Genomic DNA, 21754 nt, shown 5'->3' on the forward strand with positions numbered 1-21754 from the left:
TACCATTTTATTTTCTTCATGTAGTCTTTTTTAAATCCCATTTCCAGAGTTCAGAATTAATATTTTCCCTTCTTCACTCCATAGCCTAGGTTCCTGTATGATGGACTTAAGTCTGTCTGAGTTCCAAAGCTCATACTTCCTGGTTGGCTTCACCAGGTTTAGCACAGTGACAGGAAAACCCAGTAAGAAGCCTTTGGCACATTGATGAGAGTGGAAGATGGGATGGTGTTGGAACTATCATTGATCAGCAAAAGAAGGGGCTGCTGTGAGAGGGAATAGCACTTAACGTCAACAAAAAAGTCTAGTATGGAAACAATGAGCTCTGTAATGCAGTAAAAACTATTTGTAAATACTTGTAAGATTAAAGTGCATTATGACAATAATTGGTTTAATGTAATGGTTCCTCACTTTATTTCTTAATAGGCTCATATTGGCAACTTATTAACATCAAAATTCTTCAGTTATAAGGATTTTGATACTTTATTGTATACCTGTGCAGCAGAGTTCGATTTTATGGAAAAGGAGGTAAGATGTGATTTCTAGTTTTCTTTCAATGGATTTTAGCCCCTGTATTTTTCATTAAGGGTTCCCTGTTATTTCAGATTCTATATGTACTATTATCTCAGTTTAAAGGAAAAGGAAAATCTGGCAGCTAAAAGGAAGATGTTTCTATTTACATTAGTATAGCTCCCTGAAATATATGGTCTCTTTTCATTTTGGTAATTTCGAAATATGCATTCAGACTAGCCACAGTTTTTTGGATGAGTAAACACAGGGGCATTTTCAAGTTCTGTCTTTTTAGTGACAGCCCTCTCAAGCTTTTACATTTCCATTCATTTTGTGGTGGTTTGAATGATCTCACTGCTTTTAAATATCATTGAGCACAGGTTTTCATTCCAACAATGTTTCTCTCTCTAAAACTTTATTCATATGTTTAGAAGGAAACCAGAGTAGGTTAGTGGATTTGAGTCTGCAATATTATTTAATGGTCTTGAACAAGTGAATCTCATTCTTTGTGTTAGAGTTTACTAGTTTCTAGTGGCACACTACAAACAGATATTGTGAAGATAAAATGAGATGTTATAGAAAGTAGTTTTGGTATTTTAAATAAAATATTATTTGGGAATACTTTATAAGCTGGTTTGGTTCAATAAACATGCATATATTTGCCATTTAAACACCAGCAATGTGGCACTGATTTCTTGAATTTTATTATCTGTTACACATTTTCTATTCAGCCTGTATGTATGAATGTATAAAATTGACCAACAGTGGTGGGCCTGTTGGCACATGTCTATAATCCCAGAGGATAGGGAGGCTGAAGCAGGAGGACTGTGAATTCAAAGCCAGCCTCTGCAAAAGCGAGGTGCTAAGCAACTCAGTGAGATCTTGTCTCTAAATAAAATATAAAATAGTGCTTAGGATGTGGCTTGGTGGTCAAATGCCCCTGAGTTCAATCCCTGGTACCCCCCCCCCCAAAAAAAATGGCCAACAGTATTTTATGGACATACTTGTTTCCTCTGCAGTACCACTGTTATCCCATTGTCCTGAGTTCCAAACCAGTGGACCATAGTGCAAACTTACCCACCAGCCGTTCTGTGCTAAGTATATCCTGAAGATGTCCAGCTTACTCCAGTTGGTCTTTCAGTTTTCATTTATTGTGTTTATGGTTTTGACATATAATGGCTGGTAAAAGTTTTATGAATTATGGTGTTGAACCTGCTGAAAGAATCAAAAGAGTATCTTGTACTTTTTACAAGATAAAATGAAAATACATATTCACAGAAGGTAAAGCCTCCTTCAGGGAAGTGGCAAAGGAAATAGAAGGTAAACTCCTTCTTCTCCACACCAGTGGAGAAGTAGGGTATGGTAGAAGTCCCTTAATATTATTAAAGACATCATATGTGCCACTACAACCTGAGAGTATTAATTGGTTCTGTGATGAAGCAAATTGTTTACCAAGGCATAGCAGACTTCATTCAACTTGAAGCAAACAGAAAAGTTGTTGGCAACATGCTATTCCCCATTTCCATGGGTATCTGAATTCAGGAACTGTGCTTCTGAGACACAGTCCTGAGGTGCCATCTTAGGGAATGTATATCCATTCAGTGTGGAGGAAGGACAGTTTTAGCAAGTTATTCCCTATTATGGTACCATACTAACATGTAATGTTTGAGATGTATTATGGAGTGAATAAAATGGTAGGATATTATTTACCTATAATTAACACACAAAGTATAAGAGATCAAAATTTAACACTGGTTTGGGGTGGGGAGATAATCGAGAGGTACACAGTATTATGATGTGTAGAGGCTTTGTTGTTAAAAACATTTTTGTAGTTTTTTATTTGTTATTAAAGCAAATGTAAAAATATCTTTTTGTTTCCTTCATAAATATTTGTCATATGTATATTTTTTTGTGAGTTGTGGGGGATGAATGAATCAAAAAAGATTGTGGATACCCCCCACAAAATGCACAGGGAAGCTTGATCCACTTAAAGGCTCTCTACTTAATCTCAGATGAGTAGTAAGCAAGTAGCATGCAAAAAATGAAAAGCAATCTCTGCTCACATTTCACACTTACAAGTATTTGGGAACTGTATTTTAGTGTTTCCAACTCAATGCTTTGGTGAAATTTGTTTCTATGGAAATACACCTTCATTTTTATGATGAGAGTCAGTAGTAGATTGGACCTTTGATAGGTGGAATGTTCATATTGCTCTTCTTATGCATTTAGAAATTTACCTGTTTCATTATTTGAAATAATTTTATTTAGTAAAACTACATTTCCATTTAATAAAGCGTCTCTCTCAATTGCAGACTCCTCTGAGATATACAAAGACTTTGTTGCTCCCAGCTGTACTTGTAGTATTCATTGCAATCGTTAGAAAGGTATGCATGTACTTTAGATCTCTTTCTTACAATAAAATATTCACTTGTTTTTTGCATAATACTTACATATATTTGGCTATTTAATAATCAATGTTTTGTATTGATTTATTGAAACATTCTATATTTTCTTATTAATAGCCTTTAATGAATGTTTATGAATCTTAAAAATATTTTGTTCTCTGCTACTGTAACATAGACATAGGAACAGGGAGACTCCAGTTTGATAGTCATGTAGTTTTGGAAGACATGATCAGAGACTGTATTAACCCAGACACAAGTTAGTTTTGCCTATGCAAATTATTACTTTTAACTTCTATGTAATATTTCCCTCAAAATATTTTAACATATACCTTTCTAGATGATTTGATTAGTGTCAGTGACTTTTGAATTGTCTTTATTCAAAAGAAAAAAGAATTAACAATGTACTGATAAGCTAGATAACGTTTAGGCTTCCAGGTTGGCTTTGATAATGCAATTCTAAGCCCACATGTAAACCAAGCCCAAGAGGGTCCAGTCTTCAGGGAAGAACAGGTATGATACTCTCAATTTTTTTAGTAATTTGTAAACACTGTAACTCTTGAGTATTTTAAGAGAATGAATTGATATTAACCTGTGATTAAATAAAGAGGCAGTAAGCCCTAAAAGTTCTGAATTGTAACTAGTGATTGATGTGTTAACCCAATATCATATATTTGTAGAATATTATGGACTATAATTATTTCTCATATGATACATTTAGTCTGTGCTTTGTACACTCTCAAAACATTTTTTACATGCACATTTCAATTGGTTATTGACATCCCTGTGGGGTAGGTAGATATCACCATCCCCATTTGACACATGCTGATTTAGAAGATTATTGTGTCCACTAAAATATAAGGAAAGAACAAGATGGGCTCTACACCATCTCCTTCAGTGAGTGCTGTGTAGTTTTCAACTCTGGACTCACTTTTCAATTTCAGTCAGGTCATAGTTCCCACTGTGTGCCAGGCACATGCCTGCTTTGCTCTTTTGTATACTTACTGGTGGTGTGCACCTGGTAGATATGGAAAAAATATTGGACATTGACCATCCAGAACGTATTCATAAGACAGCAACCTGGATGGCAAGAGATAATAGAAACTATTAGATCAGGTTAAGAAAGCTGGGGTATTTGGTTAAAGAAGAAAAGATGCAATTAGAGAAAGGATAATTATTTTCAAATATTTAAAAGTTTCCCATGTATAAGATTACATTTATTCTGGTTCCTTAAAGTTATGGCCAATTCCAGGAAGGAAAGACTTCAAACCAGAAATGATCTTGGTTAATTAGGAAAGTGTTACAGATTCAAGCAGCAGCTAGGTAATATTGCCAAGGTCTGAAAACTGTTGGCAATGCTGTAGAAACATCCATATTGGGATAGGATTTAGATCAGATGACTTCCCAGTTACTATTAAGTACAAAAGAATAGTGAGTGATTTTGGCTTTTGAATGCTCTGACTGTAATTATGTCTGAGCCAGTTCTCTAGTTTTGTATATATGTGATTAAGGACAGATAATTCCCAACACCTTTGCATAATGGAAGCAGTACCAAATGTGAATCTGAAGCCAGAATATCTGGTTTCAAGATCAGCAGTGCTTCTTAGTAGTTGTTTTCCTTTAGGGAGATCCTTCAGAGCTTCTTGCTTACTTACTAAAGGAGAGTAGTATAACTTACCTAATAGGAATATTAAGTATTATATATGAGCAAATATTATACAAATATAAGTTTATGTTGCTGTAAATTACTATTTTTGGGTGTTCTGTTATTTCTAAGCATATTTTTAACTAAGAGTTTTAAAGTTTAGAAGATGCTGTTTTCTTAAACTGTCTTTACTAAAGTGTTTAAAAATCTATTTACAGATTATTAGTGATATGTGGAGCATCTTAGCTAAACAACAGACACATATAAGGTAAACATGTTATTAAGAATTTTGTGGGGGCTGGGGTTGTGGCTCAGTAGTAGAGCGCTTGCCAGGCACATGTGAGGCACTGGGTTCAATTCTCAGCACCATATAAAAAATCAATCAGTAAATAAGAGTATTGTGTCCATCTATAACTAAAAAATATTTAAAAGAAAATAATTTTGTTACCTCTTCTATTTATTAGCTATTTAATTTTATATTTACATTTTGTGTACTCAGCATTTGATAATTTATATTTTTTATTGTTTTCATTCCTTCTCTTAGCTTTTCTCATTGTTCCCTACTTGTGGAGAGCACAGCACATCAATTACGTATCCCTCATATTTTATTCAGTACAATGTTACAGTAGCCCTGCACATCTTCTGTACTTGAAGGACATAGTTTTCTCAGTTAATTAGGGAAAATAAATTTTTCTGCAAGTGGTTTGTGGACCAATGAACTACCTATTTTTAAGAAATGAGCAGTATAATATAAAACTGGGATTCATATCTCACTTTCTACATGAAGTCAATTCCAGATAAAGCCAATATTAAAATTTAGTAAAAACAAAAATAAACACAGAGAATATGCTTACAATATAAAAAAAGCTTTTTTACATAAAAGATTTGTAAAAATAATATTCAGTACATACTGGAATAAATAGGTGGGAGTGCAGTTTAACAGTACATAGCAAACAATGCAGTGGGCCTGGAGTTTAGCCAGCAGGTTCCCACAATGTAAATTAATTGTATAGAAATGCTCATGGAAATGTAGAAATAATGGTAAAAATATGTTTAGTATGTTATCTATCTATCATGGGCAATGTGAAAAAATTTAAACAACCAGAATATGTATTAGGAAGGAATTGACTTAATTTTGATCCAGTCATAGCGTGGAATGTTGAGCCATCTTGATGAAAACAGTTTCATCATATATCAGTAGATTTAAAAATTGCCAAACAATATACATGTAGAGCAATTATACTTTTTTATTTAAATATGAAGACTTTATATATTTACTTATTCATAGGAATGATCTGGAAGGATAAAATCCACAACTGTTAAGATATGGGAATGGAAGATTGAGTGAAGGATGTTTTAATTTTATTCTTTTGCATTTGGGGATGTGGGCAGGTAGGGATTGTTGACTTACTTTTTGTGTGTCTGAATTTTCTTTTATAGCAAGAATATACACAGCCTAGTCCTTCACCTCATAATTTTTACTAACACAGTGATAGCTTATTGCATGTGCTTTTAAGAGGATCCTTGTTTTCATTTGGAAATAGTGCTATGACTGTGCTCTCACCTGAACCTGAAGCATTTGAGTTGATAGGAGAAAGGAGAAGGGTTCTGGCATATATTGCCAAACTTTCTCTTCACTTGAGATAAGATTATTTCTGAAGAGCTCAGGAAGAAGGTATCAAGTTATAGCCTGTAGTATGTAGCTTTGAAAGAAGAAGGTATAACTTTTCACAGAAATAAACTGTCCCTTCAAGACAACTCAGCTATAGAAATACACTGAGCTTCATGAGGTTTTCAGTTCAAGAAGAGTTAGAGCTCTTTTCTGGAAAAGAAATGGTATATTGACATTTCATTTTTGCATAAGTATCAAAGTCATGTCATTATAAAAAGGCAAGGAGTTGAAGATACATTTTACTGATCAAGGCATGAGTACCTGTATTCCCTTCATTCAAAGACCTAGGAGGCAAAGTGAAGTAGAGGCAGCATCATGTGGTAGAAACTGTATGAGCTCTGAAGCCAGTCAAAATGTAGTCCTGGTAACATTTGGTAGCTGTGGAACTCCCCTTCTTTGACTGTAAATTGCAATAATAAGTGCATATTAACATTGGAAACTGCTAATTTTTACTTGTCATGAAAGAAGAAGAATGAAGGGACCATTTTCCCTCTTTTATTTATCCATATACATACTGAATTTGATAATAATTTATAGATATTCTTGAGTGAAATTCCTAAATCAGATATATTACATGAAACACATGTAGGGGTTTACTGATGTATTTGTTCTTTCATTCAAAAAGTGTTGAGCTCTAAGTTTCAGGTATTGTTCTAAGTCTTGGTGATATACCAGTGATTCACAAGAGAAGATGTAGATTGTCAGTTCACACATTTCTGTCTCTGGCTCAGACTTCTCTCCTAAACTCCAGACTTTTTAAAAAATCATCTCTCCTTGGGTATCTAGTGAGAATCTCAAATTATACATGTATGACCTGAACCTCTGACTGTTTGCCCTACTGTCCATTCCATATGGTATCTTCAACCCCCTGATGACTCAGCTCAGAAATCCTGGCCTCATTCTTGACTCTCTTCTTTATTCACTTCTACACCCAATCCATCTGCAAATCCTGCCATTGTTACCTTCAAAATTATATGCAGACTCTGAGTACCACTGAGCGCCTCTATCCTGGTCCATACCACAAGTACCTCCCCTGAATTGTTGCCTCCTGACCTCCTTGATGACTTTCTGCCTCTGCTCTTGCTGCCCAGGCCTGTTCTGTTGTTGAAAAGCAAAAAGCCTTTCAACAGAAGGCAAACTGTGTCACTGCTGTCTTCAAGCAGCTTTCCAAATCACTTGGAATAAATCAAAGCCCTCATCCTGGTCTCTAGTGTCCTGTGTCTTTTGGCCTCTTATCCACTGTGATCTGTCCCATCATGCTCCTCCTCATTCTCTGCTTTCCCTCTTGTCTCAACATACTGAGTTTGTGGTAAGCACATCAGAACCTCCCTGCCATGGAGCTCTTACATCCCTTTCCTCTCTCAGCCTGAAGTACTCTTCCCTTCAGGGTCTTCAGTGCTTTCCCCTTAGCTCCTTCAGGTTAAGTGGGTCCCTCACTTTCCCCATATTCTGCAGCTACAGTAGAGACAACTGAAGGTTGGGGAATCACATACTAGATTCTGGCTGTAGAATATACAAATATTCTGATGACTAGGTGATCAGGCTGGTTAATGCATGCCTTTCCAGGCACCCCATGCTCCCTGCATCTTTCACTCTGTTTCCCGTTCTCTGCAGCATTTGTCACCGTGTGACATGTGTATTAGCTTTTTGTTTGTCTCCTTTGACTTATATGTAAGCTCTGTGAGGGTGAATTTTTTTTTTCTCTTGTTAATCTTCTGTCTCCAGAGTGTTTAGTGCTCAATGAAATTGAGTGGATGGATAGATGTGTACCCTGAACTCCTGAAGGGTTCACTTTAGTATAGAGACAGGTGATAATCAAGCACACTACTAATGAGAACATTTTCTGTGTAAGAAAAATCAGGGAAGAGGTGTAGGAATGATCAAGGTGAGGACACTGGATATAGGGTAGCCAGAGGCCTCTCTATATAGTAAGGGGTGAACTAGTCTGTGGTAAGAGCACTAGAGACAGTATGGGAAGAGACAAGTGGGGCCAGCTTGGGAAGACCATGTGCAGTTGGTGGGATTTGCAAGTTTACATTAATTGCAAAGGGTGCCCATCAGAGACTTTAAAGACAGACTGGCACGACCACCTTACCATTTTTAAAAGATTGCTTTTACTGCTATGATGAGAATCAGTGGAGGGATAGGGAGAGATGTGGGTAAGAGTCATCAGCCTCTAAGCATGGATCTTTCTAGAGAAATGAGGGCTGTCAAGAAAAGTTAAAGGTGGAATGTTGTGCATATTTGTATATTCTGCAGCCAGTGCTGAGAAAAATCTAGTATGTGATCCCCCAACCTTCAGTTGTCTCTACTGTAGCTGCAGAATATGGGGAAAGTGAGGGACCCACTTCACTGGGGGTGGGAAGCAGGTGTGTGGGAATGTGAAGCCACAGAGTTCTTTTGCACTCTCTGTTCTGCTAGCATATCACCAGTGAGGGATCTGGTACACAAAGCATGCTATTATTGTCATAATAATAAATACCAAGTAGTCATATATTCAGGATATAATACAACATTGTCATTTTAATAAATAAACTGTCTTAAGTGGTTATAATACCAGTTTTGGTGTATAAATTTTAGTTATTTTTATTTACATATATGTGTCCTGGGGGAATACTATAGAGATTGTAAAACTCATATTCACAACATAAAAATACAAATTAATGAAGTAAGTGCTTCAGTAATGATATAATAGTAGTATTTTTTTTCTGTTTCAGAAAACATCAGTTTGATCATGGAGAGGTAAAGACTTAACATTACTAACAATTATCTTAATGTTTATATATATACATATGATATATATATTTGATCTTCCTTTCTAGTTTTGGTTTCTTGATTTATTGACAATTGTCATTAATAATCTTCAAAATAGCCCAGTATATGTTTTTATGAGAATGCTACATGTAGGTTTACTGGCCACTCATTTGTTAAAACAAGTAGGAAAGTCATTTGCTTTGCTTGGATAATCCTCATAGTAACAGCATCTGATTTCTGGAGCCCATTGAGTGAGGTGTCTTTGTGTGATTTGGTAACGACTTTTCCTCTGAGCTTACGTGGTCCTGCAGCTTCAATGTTGTGCCACAGGCTTCCTTGGCACCTCAGGAGCAATCATTTCTCTTACCACTCTCCTTGCCTTAGTTTGTTGGTAGCACCAAGGTAGGGTCAGAAATGTAAGCTTTATCAACAGCAGTCTTGACTTCAGTGGAATTACAGAAGTATTTGTCTTAGAGACTTTAAATTTTTAGCCTTTTACTAAAATGATACAGTTTGAAAGTAAATCTTAAGAACTGCTTTAGAAATTTCAGAAATGAAAATAGTATTAATCTTTGTTACAAAGAAAAAGGGAACCTTTTCTGTATACTTCCCAGTTTAATGGTATATTCTTAAACTTTATGAATAGCAGGAGTAAATACTTTTTTTTCTCTTTCAGCTGGTTTATCATGCATTGCAACTGTTAGCTTATACAGCCCTTGGCATTTTGATTATGAGACTAAAACTCTTCTTGACACCACACATGTGTGTTATGGCTTCCTTGATCTGCTCTAGACAGGTAACATGGTCATAATGGTGGAGTTTTAACTGCTGTAATAATTTGACCCCAGCTTTAATTATTAAGTGGCCCTAAAGTGATGTTGAGTTACCCATGGTTCTGTAAGTCATTATAGTTAAATTTCTTTATGGTTTTGTATTCAGCTTTTTAAGGTGTAAGGACTTACACTGATCACTGCCTAGTCTTCTAACTTCTAAAATAGTCCTTGGCACTATTCAACACATTAATCTGTGCATGCTGAATTCATGAGGAATAAATGCAGGTGTTGATAGAAAGCAGGACTTAATTATAGAAATAATTTCCTTAACATTCATGTCACAAAAGAATTCTAATAATTAACTTCAAGTTATAAAAATTCTTCCAAATAATATGTTCTTCAGTATCAAGCTTATTTTTCTCATTTACTGAGTGTACATTTCTATTTCCATTCCTGATTTTCACTTTTTGAAATTTAGTTTAATCCATCCTTGGTTATTTACTGCTTGTATTTTCTGGGAACTGCCCCCTTGCTCTGCTTTCACTGATTTATGCTTCTCCATAGTGTCACCCTCTCATCAGTCAACCAGCCAAGGTGCAAAAGTAGCACCTCTCTCAAATTTAGCAAATATTTACTAAGCCACAGGTATCTAGGGATGGGAATAGTAATGGACAGGAAAAAAAAAGTTTATATATATGACCTCAAGAAGCTTGAGAGCCAACTCTGCAGACATACAAAAAAAAAAAATTTAGGAGAGAACATTCAGAACAAAGTGCTGATATTGAGGGTGGACTATCTGAGTATGGAATAAATGACCAGCTTCAAGTTTTCCCATCAGAATGTTGGAACTGTATTGGAGGGGCACCACCTTCCCTGGTTTCTGACTTCTCTAGGCTGAGCCAGGAAAGGAGGCTGATTGGGTGTCATTTATCTTCAAACCCATCCCACAATGTGCCAAGTAACAGAGAGCCTCACCCTGGCCTGGCTTCCCAGGACTGGAGCCTCTTGTGTCATCTCAGCATGGGGCCCTGAGCTCAGAAGGACCTTGCACTTGGGTAATATTTGTTCTTGCTGTTTCTAACATACTTAATGATTTTGAACAAGGGCCTTTAAATTGTGTAGCTGGTCCTGGCTTCACCTGGATATGGAGTATAGAGAGCTGGTTGAGAGAATGGCTTCTTAAGTCCTATCCCTCTTATATAAAGCTAATAGTAGAATTCATTTGATCCTATGAATCAATGTCTCTGGGACCTTTTCTTAGGATAGTTATTCCTTATCTTGTGCTGTAGCAGAAAGTGTGCTCTTTTCTGGGAAGATCTTTTCCTTATTGAATACTTGCTGTTTTGTACTAACAATTATCGATGTATTCTTAATTTGGTTTTAGTTATTTGGATGGCTCTTTTGCAAAGTACATCCTGGTGCTGTTGTTTTTGCTGTACTAGCAGCAATGTCAATTCAAGGTTCAGCGAATCTTCAAACCCAGTGGAATATTGTAGGGGAGTTCAGCAATTTGCCACAAGAAGAACTTATAGAATGGATCAAATATAGTACCAAACCAGGTAAAAAGACATTCAATGGGAGTTTTTCTCAAAATTTTATATACTACTGAAAAACCTTCCCCAAGTTATTTCCAGTGGTCATTGTTTCTAAGTAGTGCTGCTTCTAGTGTATCCAAAAACACAGAGAAAGCATCAGATAGTAAATGTTATTCCTGACTATTATTAAATGGTTTGCAGGGAAAATGTTAATGTCGTGCATATTTTCTTGGTAATTTATTCTGCTATTTTTCCATATATTTGAATTTTTTTCAAACTTTATCCAAAACTGTAAATGCTACATTTAAAAATAAATTTATTGCACTTTTTTCTTAATAAGTTTTTAGTATTAGTCCTTTACATTCCTTCTTGAACTCATGGAATACAATCTTTTATTCATGTACCAAAAAGGGAACTATGATACTAGCATTGAATATTAAATCATTTAATATGATTGAATATTAAAACCATTTTCCAGAATTCCTTGGTGCTATGAAACTTTCCTCATCGATTTGAATCAGGTGAGATCTCTGAGATATTGAAAAGAAAAGAAATCCTCAATGATGAGGTGATAAAGCTCTAATTTCCAAGAAAACAGTTTATCCAAGCCTAGTTGCTGACCTCTGCTTTATTGGCCACGTGGCTTCATGCTTTCTGCCACTAAATCTTTAAGTAATGAATGTCCCTGGGCCTCAGCTCTTACCTGTGAGGTGATTGTGTTGAACTAGAAGGAAACCCCTTCTCACGCTCACCAGTATCCTCCTTGGGCCTTCTGCTTGTTTCCAGATGCAGTGTTTGCAGGTGCCATGCCCACTATGGCAAGTGTGAAGTTGTCTGCCCTTCGGCCGGTTGTGAACCATCCACATTATGAAGATGCAGGCTTGAGGTTAGTACCTCTTATGTTGTTCAAAACAAATTTCCTATATAAATCGTGTGTGGAGAAACAAGCAAAATGAGGAAGTTTCAAAAAGTGGATAGTGAACTGAGATTTTCAGTTATCAGGGTTGGAATGCTGAAATAAGACTGCTATGCTAGGGAGAAAACAAACAAAAGAAGACTGTAAGGGCAGTAAGATTATAACCTTTGGAGTTGTCTTTTCTACAAGGCAGAAAGAAAGAAATCATATATCAATTATGTAGAGGTTAACAAGTTCCAAAATACCCAGGTTCTTAGTCATTATCTTGAAGTTCCCCCAGAAAATTATTGGCTCCCAGTTTTCTTGCAGGCCATTGTTTTTGAATTCTGAGTCAGTTGAAATACAATCTCATTCCCAGAGAGTTTTTTCTGCTTTTCACCAATTTTACCTGCTAGAATGATCCTTGATTGTTTTTGGAGACTTTTTTCTCCCATGAATTACAAACTTGTGTTCTCTTAGAAGAGAAAATATATTTAATTTTGATGTGTATTCTAGGGTAGGTAAAGCTATTTATTTCCTAAATGATTAGGTGAATCCTCTTAGCATATTATTTTGCATAATAGCAGGAAGTAAATTTTACAAACAAAAAGCTTTTCATTTAAAAATCAATTACAATAAACTAATTTCCAGAGCAATTTTTTAAAATAAGTTTAATTTTTCATAAATCTAGAAGTCGGATGGAAAGCCATTTAATGCTGAGTGTTATTGATATCAAGATTTGAGACTGTTGCCCTTTTAGAATAGTTCTGTTGTGTTTGTTGTCGATCATCCCTGTCCACCAAAAGGGTTCTTCACTCTTATGGGTGATAGAGTGATGAAGAATTTAAAAACAGTTAACAAAAACAAATTGCTGACCTGTGTTAAAGTTGCATTTCTTCTCTTAGGACTCTCATGCTAGTCTGCCTTCAGCTTTCAATCTCACCATTGCCCCTTAGTAGAAACTACTATGAGGAATTTATTATTGTCCTGATTCTTCTGCATGATCCTTTCTTGTAGTCTCATTCCATGTTTTCTTTTAAATAATACTAGCTCTGTCCTTTTAAACTTAATTTTTTCTGCCCACATATTTTTGTTTGAAGAGCCAGAACGAAAATAGTATACTCAATGTATAGTCGAAAAGCAGCTGAAGAAGTGAAGCAAGAATTGGTAAAGTTAAAAGTGAATTATTACATTCTAGAAGAGTCATGGTGTATAAGAAGATCCAAGTGAGTATTTAACACAGTTAATATTTTATAATCCTGAAACATGAAGAGTCAATGTAGGCTCATGACAGGCATTTCGCTGGTGATATGTTTAAAATATATATTTATATAGTATACATATATTTTATATACATATATATTTAAAACTTTGTAAAGTAGAAGTGGAAAAGCTTTTTATATTATTATTTGGAGTTGTCTTTTCTAGTTGTTTTAAGTATCTTTTCTAATGATTTATTTGCACTCAACAACTTTAAAGGGATATTAGAACTGATAATCTCCCAAATTGTTCATATTTGTCTTTGATATTTTTAAAAAACTTTTACTTAAAGCTGGATTTATTTTCTTTCAAAAGACTTCCAGAGTCTGAAACCAAATAATAGGTAGTCTCATTGTAGTAAAGTGGTCCAAGCAGCTGAGAATCAGGGCCTCTCTGGTCTAAACCACATGTCTGTACTGTGCGGTGTCCAGTGAATGGATGTGATGGATTCTCATCAACTGAGAATGAAATTTTTCCTTCTTGATATATCACGTCTTAAATGAGCAGGAAATAAATCAACTGTGACTCATGGAGTTTATGGTTTGAAAGTTAATAGTTTTAAACAATAGTTTAAAAGTTTCTGTTCTCACAGAGTTTACTAAGCAGAGTATAGCTACAGGTATCAGTAATATCCCAAAAGCAAATGTAGACTCTGAGTTGACTGTGTAGAAATGCTACACTTGGGTGACTAGACAGCAGATGACAGACAGAAGCCTACTATTAAAGGACCAAAGCTTTCCTCCAGGAGGAGCCCAGCTCATGAGCAGTTTCACCAGAAATCAAGACTATTTTATGAAACACTATCATATTAAAGATTCTCAGTGTATCTGTTGCTATTTCTGTGCTGTATCTATGGCTTGATTATACTTTCCCACCATATACTTCATCAGTATACAAGGCTATTAAGACAAAATTGTGTGCAAATAGTTCTATTACATAACATCTACTCAGCTTTGCCCAAAAGGAACTTAAATAATTGTTAACTGCTTTTTCTATGAATATGTACCAGATTACTTGAATTTAATCATGATTCATAGAAAATGCTATTGTTCTTATAGTTTAGAAAATCCTGTTAAGTACTTACGACAATGTCAATTGAAATATATATGATATATATGTGAAATTCACGTACTACCTTTAATTTATAAATTTAGGACAAAAAAGATATAAGCATCTCTTATAATAGTGTTATAAGATCATTATAATAAATCAGTAGTGGGCAAAATTTGCAATGGGAAGAAAGCTTCTTGAAAGAGCTTTCTACAGAATTGGGGTATTTATTTTCTTAGGCTTCACTTTCCTTCAGGTTATTGGAACATAAAAATAATTTTTATAGTATTTTTATCTTCTAAGTGAGCAGTGAACCTTGACTCAAGATTCTTCAGTTATTTTTCTAGACCCTTTTGAATATGTGCAAATTGCAGAGGCTTTGCATTCTAAAGTGTTAGGAAAGCTCTTTGGATTTGCATAACTGTAGTAATGTCATATTCTGATAGTCAGAACATTGTTTTATGTACATAAGCAGGAATATAAAGACAGCGGCTATTCAACTGGCTTCAGATCACTTATGAGCACTTAGACTCACAAGCTGGGTGCTGGGTTCCCCCATCAGGACCTGGATGTGCCATAGTTGTGTTGGTTCCAGCAGGTGTCCAGAAGCATTTCTCTTATCTGTTTTCCCCACTCATTAACACTGTCAATTACTTCAAGCTTTCAGCCAAACTATATGCTCTCAAGAGACCGTGGGCAGGTCCACTATGAGCAATCTGAAACAATACGAAAACTGTGCTTTCTCCTCTGACCAGAAAGTAAATGGGACACTTGAGAGGAAAAGGAAGAGGAACAAATATTTATTTCATGTTGATATCTACAGTATAAAGAACTGAGTTTCTTTTTTTTTTTTTTTTTACTTATTTAGTTGTAGATAGACACAATACCTTTATTTTATTTATTTATTTTTATATGGTGCTGGGATCAAACCCAGTGCCACACATGTGCTAGGCAAGCACTCCAACACTGAGCTACAACTCCAGCCCAGAACTGAGTTTCTTGACAAAACTTTCTACCAGAATTGGGGTTTTCTTTATCGCTGTGACCTTCATTCTCCATTGGTTATGCCAGCCGGGTACACTTTTAGATTATTGGAATATAAAAATATGTCAGAACCTGGGAAGGAAATGGGAACTCAGAAAAGGAAAGGGAAGAGGGACTAATGTTTATTCAGTGCTCAATTTGTGCCTGGCACATTCATGAGCACTGAATGTACATGATCTTATTGCAAGTGGCTTCATCAATGCCTTGATTAGTCCTTGCATACATCACACTCTGTCTACAAATACAAATACTAAAATATACCTGAATGTAAATTGTAGGTGAGTTTTTAGCATACTACTCTTTTATTTTCAGTTCCCTGTTTTCTTTCAGTAATTCTAATTTTAGAGTGGACATAAAATTAAAAGTAAAATACATATATTCAGAAGAAAATAACTCAGATTCTCATTAATGCTTGTTTGTACTCCTATCCTTAGATAGCAGGGACTACAGGTGTGGACTGACCACCATGTCCAGCATCACTAATGTTATTAGAAAATACAGCTGACTAGCCTGGGGAAACCTCAGGGAATTCACAGAAGGACTGAAGGGCATTGTAGCTGGCTCATAGAGTTCACAAAAGCAGTTTTTGCCCTTTATTTTTCCTAAAAGCTGTCCAACTCTGGAAAACTCAGGGTAGTTTTCTACTTCCTATATTACTCACTATTTACCATTTCTGGCTCTTCAGTGTTGTAATAGATTGATCTTGACTTGCTTGAAAATTAAAATGTGGAAACCCCAAGCCCAGCCATATTACCATAGATATTCAAGATGCATTGAATTCAGTATTATTGAGGACACACCCAAAAATATGCACTGGAACCCACCTTTTGGGGATATTCATTGGCAAAACTTCCCTGAGAGTTAATCTGACAAAATGAAAAGTTGTATAGTTCTTTGACTGAATGATAATGCTGCTTCCAGATGTTTAACTTAAAAAAGAAAGATAGGCATAGAAATGTTGATAATAGCATTGCTTTTAATTATAAAATTGAAAACAATTATATTCTTAAAGGAAAAGTTAAATAACACTAATCTAAAAACTATTAAAACCAATGAAGTAGGTTTTTATCTACTAAGGTGGGGAAAATGGCCTCATTTTATTTTTCCAAGTTTTAAAAATAATCCCATTTCTATGAAAACAACCCTGGAACATCTGTGTATATAAATATTTTCTTGTCTGTAATTGTTTATGTATATGATCTACAAAAAGGTTTTGCAGAATATATGCTGAATGCTTATTAGATGTCACCTCTGGGAAATAACTTTGGAGATAAGAGTGACTTTCAGTTTTTTACTTTGTTTAGTTCTGTATTTTGATATTTTTATAACGGCAAAATTACTTTAAGGTTAAAGCTGTTATTAAAAAAGAGGAAGCAGCTACTCTCCTACTACATTGGGGAAAGCTGGGTGAGATTGCCATGGAACTCCCAGAACTCGTTGGAAATGTTTTTTTCTGTTATTTCAAAAACAAGTGAAGCAACTATAACAAAACATAAGCAGTGGTCAATTCTCTATAGTTTTTCTGTTTTGTAAGATTTCTCCAGAACCAAATAAGAAAGTGAACTTTATCAGACTCTAGACCTTGTATCTGTGAAAAGTGTTTTTGATTTAAAATAAAGGATGAAGCTTTTTTGAAGCACTTATTTAGGCAAATATTACTTGGTACCAAACTCTCTCACACCATTCTTTATAAAAATGTATTGCTTTTAAGATTGAATTCTTCATTTTGCTAAGATATAAACTTAAAACTACAAATTTTCTTTAAATTCATGCATGTAGAATATAATTAATGCAACTTCCCTATAAACTAAACATAATTACCATTTATAATTTTTTAAAAAAATCAATACATACTTTTATGTGCTGGGCATGATGCTAGATATCTGGTTTCTCTCAATCCTCACAACAAATCTATGTCATGGGCATTTCACAAATGTGGAAACTGAGATGAGTGAAGGAAACAGCCCAACACTTCATTCTTGGTAAGTAACTGGGACAGAATTTCACTGAGGTCTCTCTTGTTCCAGCAGCTGCATGCATGTATTCTGCAGGTCTGTTTTCTTTTTTTATAGTCACTTCTGCTGCATTACCTTGTCCTAAAGAGGAATTACAGCAGATTACCAAAATATAAATAACTGTCATTTTTTTAAAAACTAAGTTAAGAAGAAAAAAATGAGATGAGATCAGGAATATAAAAAGTATGCTCTGCTTTATCTGTAGATATATAATGTGCACTGATTTTTAATGGGTACATTCATTTTTTCCTAGGCCTGGTTGCAGCATGCCTGAAATTTGGGATGTGGAAGATCCTGCCAATGCTGGGAAAACTCCCTTATGTAATCTCTTGGTGAAGGAATCAAAGCCTCACTTCACCACTGTATTCCAGAACAGTGTTTACAAAGTTCTAGAAGTTATAAAAGAATGACTACTACTTCATGACCTGCCTCCTACAGAGAATTACATCAGTAATGGTTTTAATGTTTTGCTAATAAGTCATGTATTGTTTTTAATTCAAATCCCCAAAATTTTTATAGGTAACTGTTTTCAAATAGAAAACATTTTATTTGGTAAATTTGAATGTTATTCTGATTGTGAAAATGGCATATACCATCATCGGTTGGTTACCATTTTAATGCACCCCTTAAAATTTGCTATGCAAATGAGTATATGCTTGTGCTTGTACTTCAATATTTGTGCTAAAGTGAGCAAAGCCAGCAATGTAAAAAATATATGATGGTCATGACAAAGGCGATATGAAAATGTAATCAGTTCTGAATTCTGTTGGGGCTTCCCTTACAGTTTGTGGACTATTAACGCCCCTTGCTTACTTCTTCGCCTCCTGCTCTTGTCTTTGGACAGTGCAGTGTTCATGTAGGTTTTCAGTCCTGCCAGTCCTCTCATTACTTGAGTTCTAGTAAATGGCACAAATGTGGGTATTTGCTTTCTGGAATTATCTGTTCATCTCATTTCCTCATGTTCATTTTGTTCTCTGTTTGCTCTTGTGAATGAGGCCTTTTCTGCCCATTTTTAATCCAGACTCTTGAAGCTAATGGTTAGGACCAAATCCCTCTAACTTCCAACCATATGGCATTCTTGTGTCTCTATACCACTCACAAGGTTTTTTCAGATAAGTGCTATTTACCCAAGTTGCTTATCAAGTACTTATTCTTAGTAAAAATAATAATAATAATAATGGTAACTGTATTTTTCTCATTTTTAGTATTATTCAAATGTTTATATTTTAATGACTTTAAACCACTTTAAAATTTTTCATGTTTAATTCTAGTTTTAAAAAAACAAACTATTTTGAACAACCCCAAATATATTGCATCTACAAACTAATGTAAATTCAGGTTGACATAATATATAGTAGACTGTAGCATATGGTAATTCTTCTTTTACTACTAAGATACAATGAAACATGACTAATTTTTTCTGTCAAAAAAGTAAATGAATAATGATAAACGAATGAGTTTTTCTGTTTTACTTTCAGATTGCCTGTCTTTATTAAGACAAAGCCTTAAGCCTTATGTTATAATTTTGGTTCTAAAAACCATCATTTGAGTATGAGGAATAAGTACGTTCCATCTTCTTCTTTATCCTTTTCTATTTTTATTTTGAAAAATTTCCAAACCTGCTTTGAATTCCTCATATAAATTTTTGTTTCTTAGAAATTAATTTGTGTGAAGTGAAATTGTTCAAAATGATGAATCTTCATTATTTTGAGAAAGGGTTTTCAGGTTTTAAATTCTAAGCAAACCATGATTATGGCTGACTACACATTTAATTATACAGTGTTCTCTTTATTAACCACAGGCAGATTAACCTCATTGTGGATTGTCCTTGAGACCTGAGTCCTCAGGGATGGTTTCCGGTGCCCACTCCTGGGAGCCACAGAAGAGCTGTTCTCTTTCTGCCTTCTTACCAGAGCCCAAGGACAAGCCTGGTCTGGGGGAAGCACTAGTTTGCTTGTATTGATCAGCTGCAGAGAGAGCATGCACAGCTGAGTGTACCCTCCGAGAGGGGCACCATCTCCAGCCTTGCTCCAGAGCCGGCACCTCCCAGGGCTTCTCCTTATCTGGAGTCAGCTCAGGAGATTGCTTCTGTCAGTGTTCTGCAGATGTACAGTCACTCTTTTTCATTTGCTACTTGACCATCTTATTTCTTAGGCTTTGCCAGTTGCCCAAAAGTATGGAAGCAGCTGGGGAATTTTTGGATTAGGAGTAACATTTGATCAATAATGCAGCAATCCAGAAAAATGGGAAGAAGGCATTTGGGGCTGAAGAGAAGAGTCAGCATGGGTGGGAGAGGGCAGGTGTGTGCTGCATTATCTGCAGTTGTTCCTCAACAAGTGCACCTGCTGTTGCATATCCAGCAGTTCAGGATAGTTTTTCAACCGTACTTTTAAAGTCATTCTCTATTCTTCTCACCCTCTAACAATTCCCTTCCTAGTAAGTTCACATGTAATGATTGGAAATTCTGTACAGAAAAAAAAAATACTGTTACAAATTGTTTCATATGCTGGGAAACATTAAAAGCAGTCTAAATTAGTTTTTTCCAGAAGAATTATTTTGTAACAATATTTCTTAATGTAACTCCACCAGCAATCTCTGCTTCTATTTTAGGTGAGTCTGTTTAGAGCAGAAGCCTGAGGGACCATGGCACACTCAGCCTTGAGCACCTCCAGTAGCAGCCGGTGCTGTAAGATATTAAATACTTTTATGGTAACATGGAGTAGTAATAGGTTCAGTATACATGACAAAGCAGTATTAAAACTCAGTATTTTACATATTTTTAGCACTTAAAAATATTTTTGCTTTAGTAGGGGAAAAGGAAAGATGGGCAAAGAGGCGATTGAAAATGCTATTGCTGTGATATTTTAAAAAACAAAGCTGGGGCAGTGTTTCCATAAAAAGATAAGCCTCTAAAAATGCTTGGCAGAAAAAGTGCTGTTTAAAGTAGGCCAGTGACATTAAGGAGAAAATGAAAGGATGTATCAGGAATAAATTGATATTGTGTAGGAGTATTGTATTTTTATGAATTTTATGCCACTTGTTTACATGTACTATCTATGTTAAATAAAAAAGATCATGAAAATGTAGGAAGTGGTTTTCTTGCCTCTATTTTCATTTCTACCTTGACAGTGAACATGTGCAGTCTTCTTTTATAGTCAGATAACTATGAACTGGTTTGACTCAGATTGTAGTTTTTTAAAAAAGGAAGAAACTTTAGTATGTTCCATGAAACTCCTGTTCTTCATTGGTGATGATAGGCATGGGCATTATCAGACGTTTCTTATATTTATGGCAAGAGTCACTTTATATCATTTTCAGCAAGGGACATAAGCATTAGGGATAAATACATAGTGGCTAAAAGTTTTATTTTTTTATATATTAAACTGCAGTTTGGTATCATGCTTTGGTATCTAAATTGTAACTCCATGTTTTTGCATTATTTTTTTTCCCCTTTGGAGGAAAGTCAGTTTAGCTTTGTTCATTCCTGCATAACTAATTTCCTAACAGAGACACCTTGATTCTGACATCTTTGGGACATGAGATTTTCTAACCCAGTCCTTCTCAAAATAAGCAGGCATCAGAATCACCTGGAAAATCCAGATTGTTGGCCCTCCCACAAAAGTTCTGATTCCCTTGGCCTAAGATGAGGATCACAGAATTTGCATTTCTTAGGTGGCATTGTCTTAGGATGACACTTGAGAACAACTGCTCCATACCTGAAAGGCTGGCCTCTAAGGCACATTCCATTTCTAACATGACATCCTACTCATGCACATTTGGGTTATTTCAATGTCTGGAACTAATTAATTATTCATAGTTCCCGTTTTAACTCTTGGAAGGCATTTCTTCAGTTGGTCTTGCAAGGAGCAAACATAAAACTTTTTATTTTTAAAATTAGTTATTCTAATTAGGTATGTAGGACACCAGAATGCATTTTGATTCATTATACACAAATGGAGCACAATTTTTCATTTCTCTGGTTGTACATGATGTAGCATCATACCATATATGCAGTCATACATATACCTAGGGTAATGATGTTCATCTCATTCCACCATCTTTCCTGTCCCCATACCTCCTCCCCATCCCTCTTCCCCTTTGCCCAAAGTTCCTCTATTTTTTCCTACCCGAACCCCCATTATGGATTAGCATCCACTTTTCAGAGAGAACATTTGGCCTTTGGTTTATTGGGATTGACTTAC

The 21754-nt window shown here is 35.3% G+C and overlaps 1 protein-coding gene across 4 annotated transcripts in view; it reads left to right on the forward strand.

The window, feature by feature from the left end:
• Nucleotides 1-20638, forward strand: part of Dpy19l1 (dpy-19 like C-mannosyltransferase 1) — a 94990-nt gene extending 74352 nt beyond the window's left edge. For 3 of the 4 annotated variants that reach the window (XM_040291838.2, XM_078039862.1, XM_078039863.1), the window contains 9 exons: nucleotides 424-525; nucleotides 2820-2891; nucleotides 4773-4822; nucleotides 8944-8968; nucleotides 9657-9776; nucleotides 11138-11312; nucleotides 12075-12174; nucleotides 13284-13409; nucleotides 17806-20638. In XM_040291838.2, the coding sequence (XP_040147772.2) occupies nucleotides 424-525; nucleotides 2820-2891; nucleotides 4773-4822; nucleotides 8944-8968; nucleotides 9657-9776; nucleotides 11138-11312; nucleotides 12075-12174; nucleotides 13284-13409; nucleotides 17806-17962 (927 nt within the window). In that variant the 3' untranslated portion in view covers nucleotides 17963-20638. The remainder of the gene's footprint in view (nucleotides 1-423; nucleotides 526-2819; nucleotides 2892-4772; nucleotides 4823-8943; nucleotides 8969-9656; nucleotides 9777-11137; nucleotides 11313-12074; nucleotides 12175-13283; nucleotides 13410-17805) is intronic. The other variant, XM_040291839.2, reaches the window with a different exon arrangement.
• The last annotated feature ends 1116 nt before the right edge of the window (nucleotides 20639-21754 follow it).

This window comes from Ictidomys tridecemlineatus, chromosome 2, assembly GCF_052094955.1.
Source record: "Ictidomys tridecemlineatus isolate mIctTri1 chromosome 2, mIctTri1.hap1, whole genome shotgun sequence".
NCBI lineage: Eukaryota > Metazoa > Chordata > Mammalia > Rodentia > Sciuridae > Ictidomys > Ictidomys tridecemlineatus.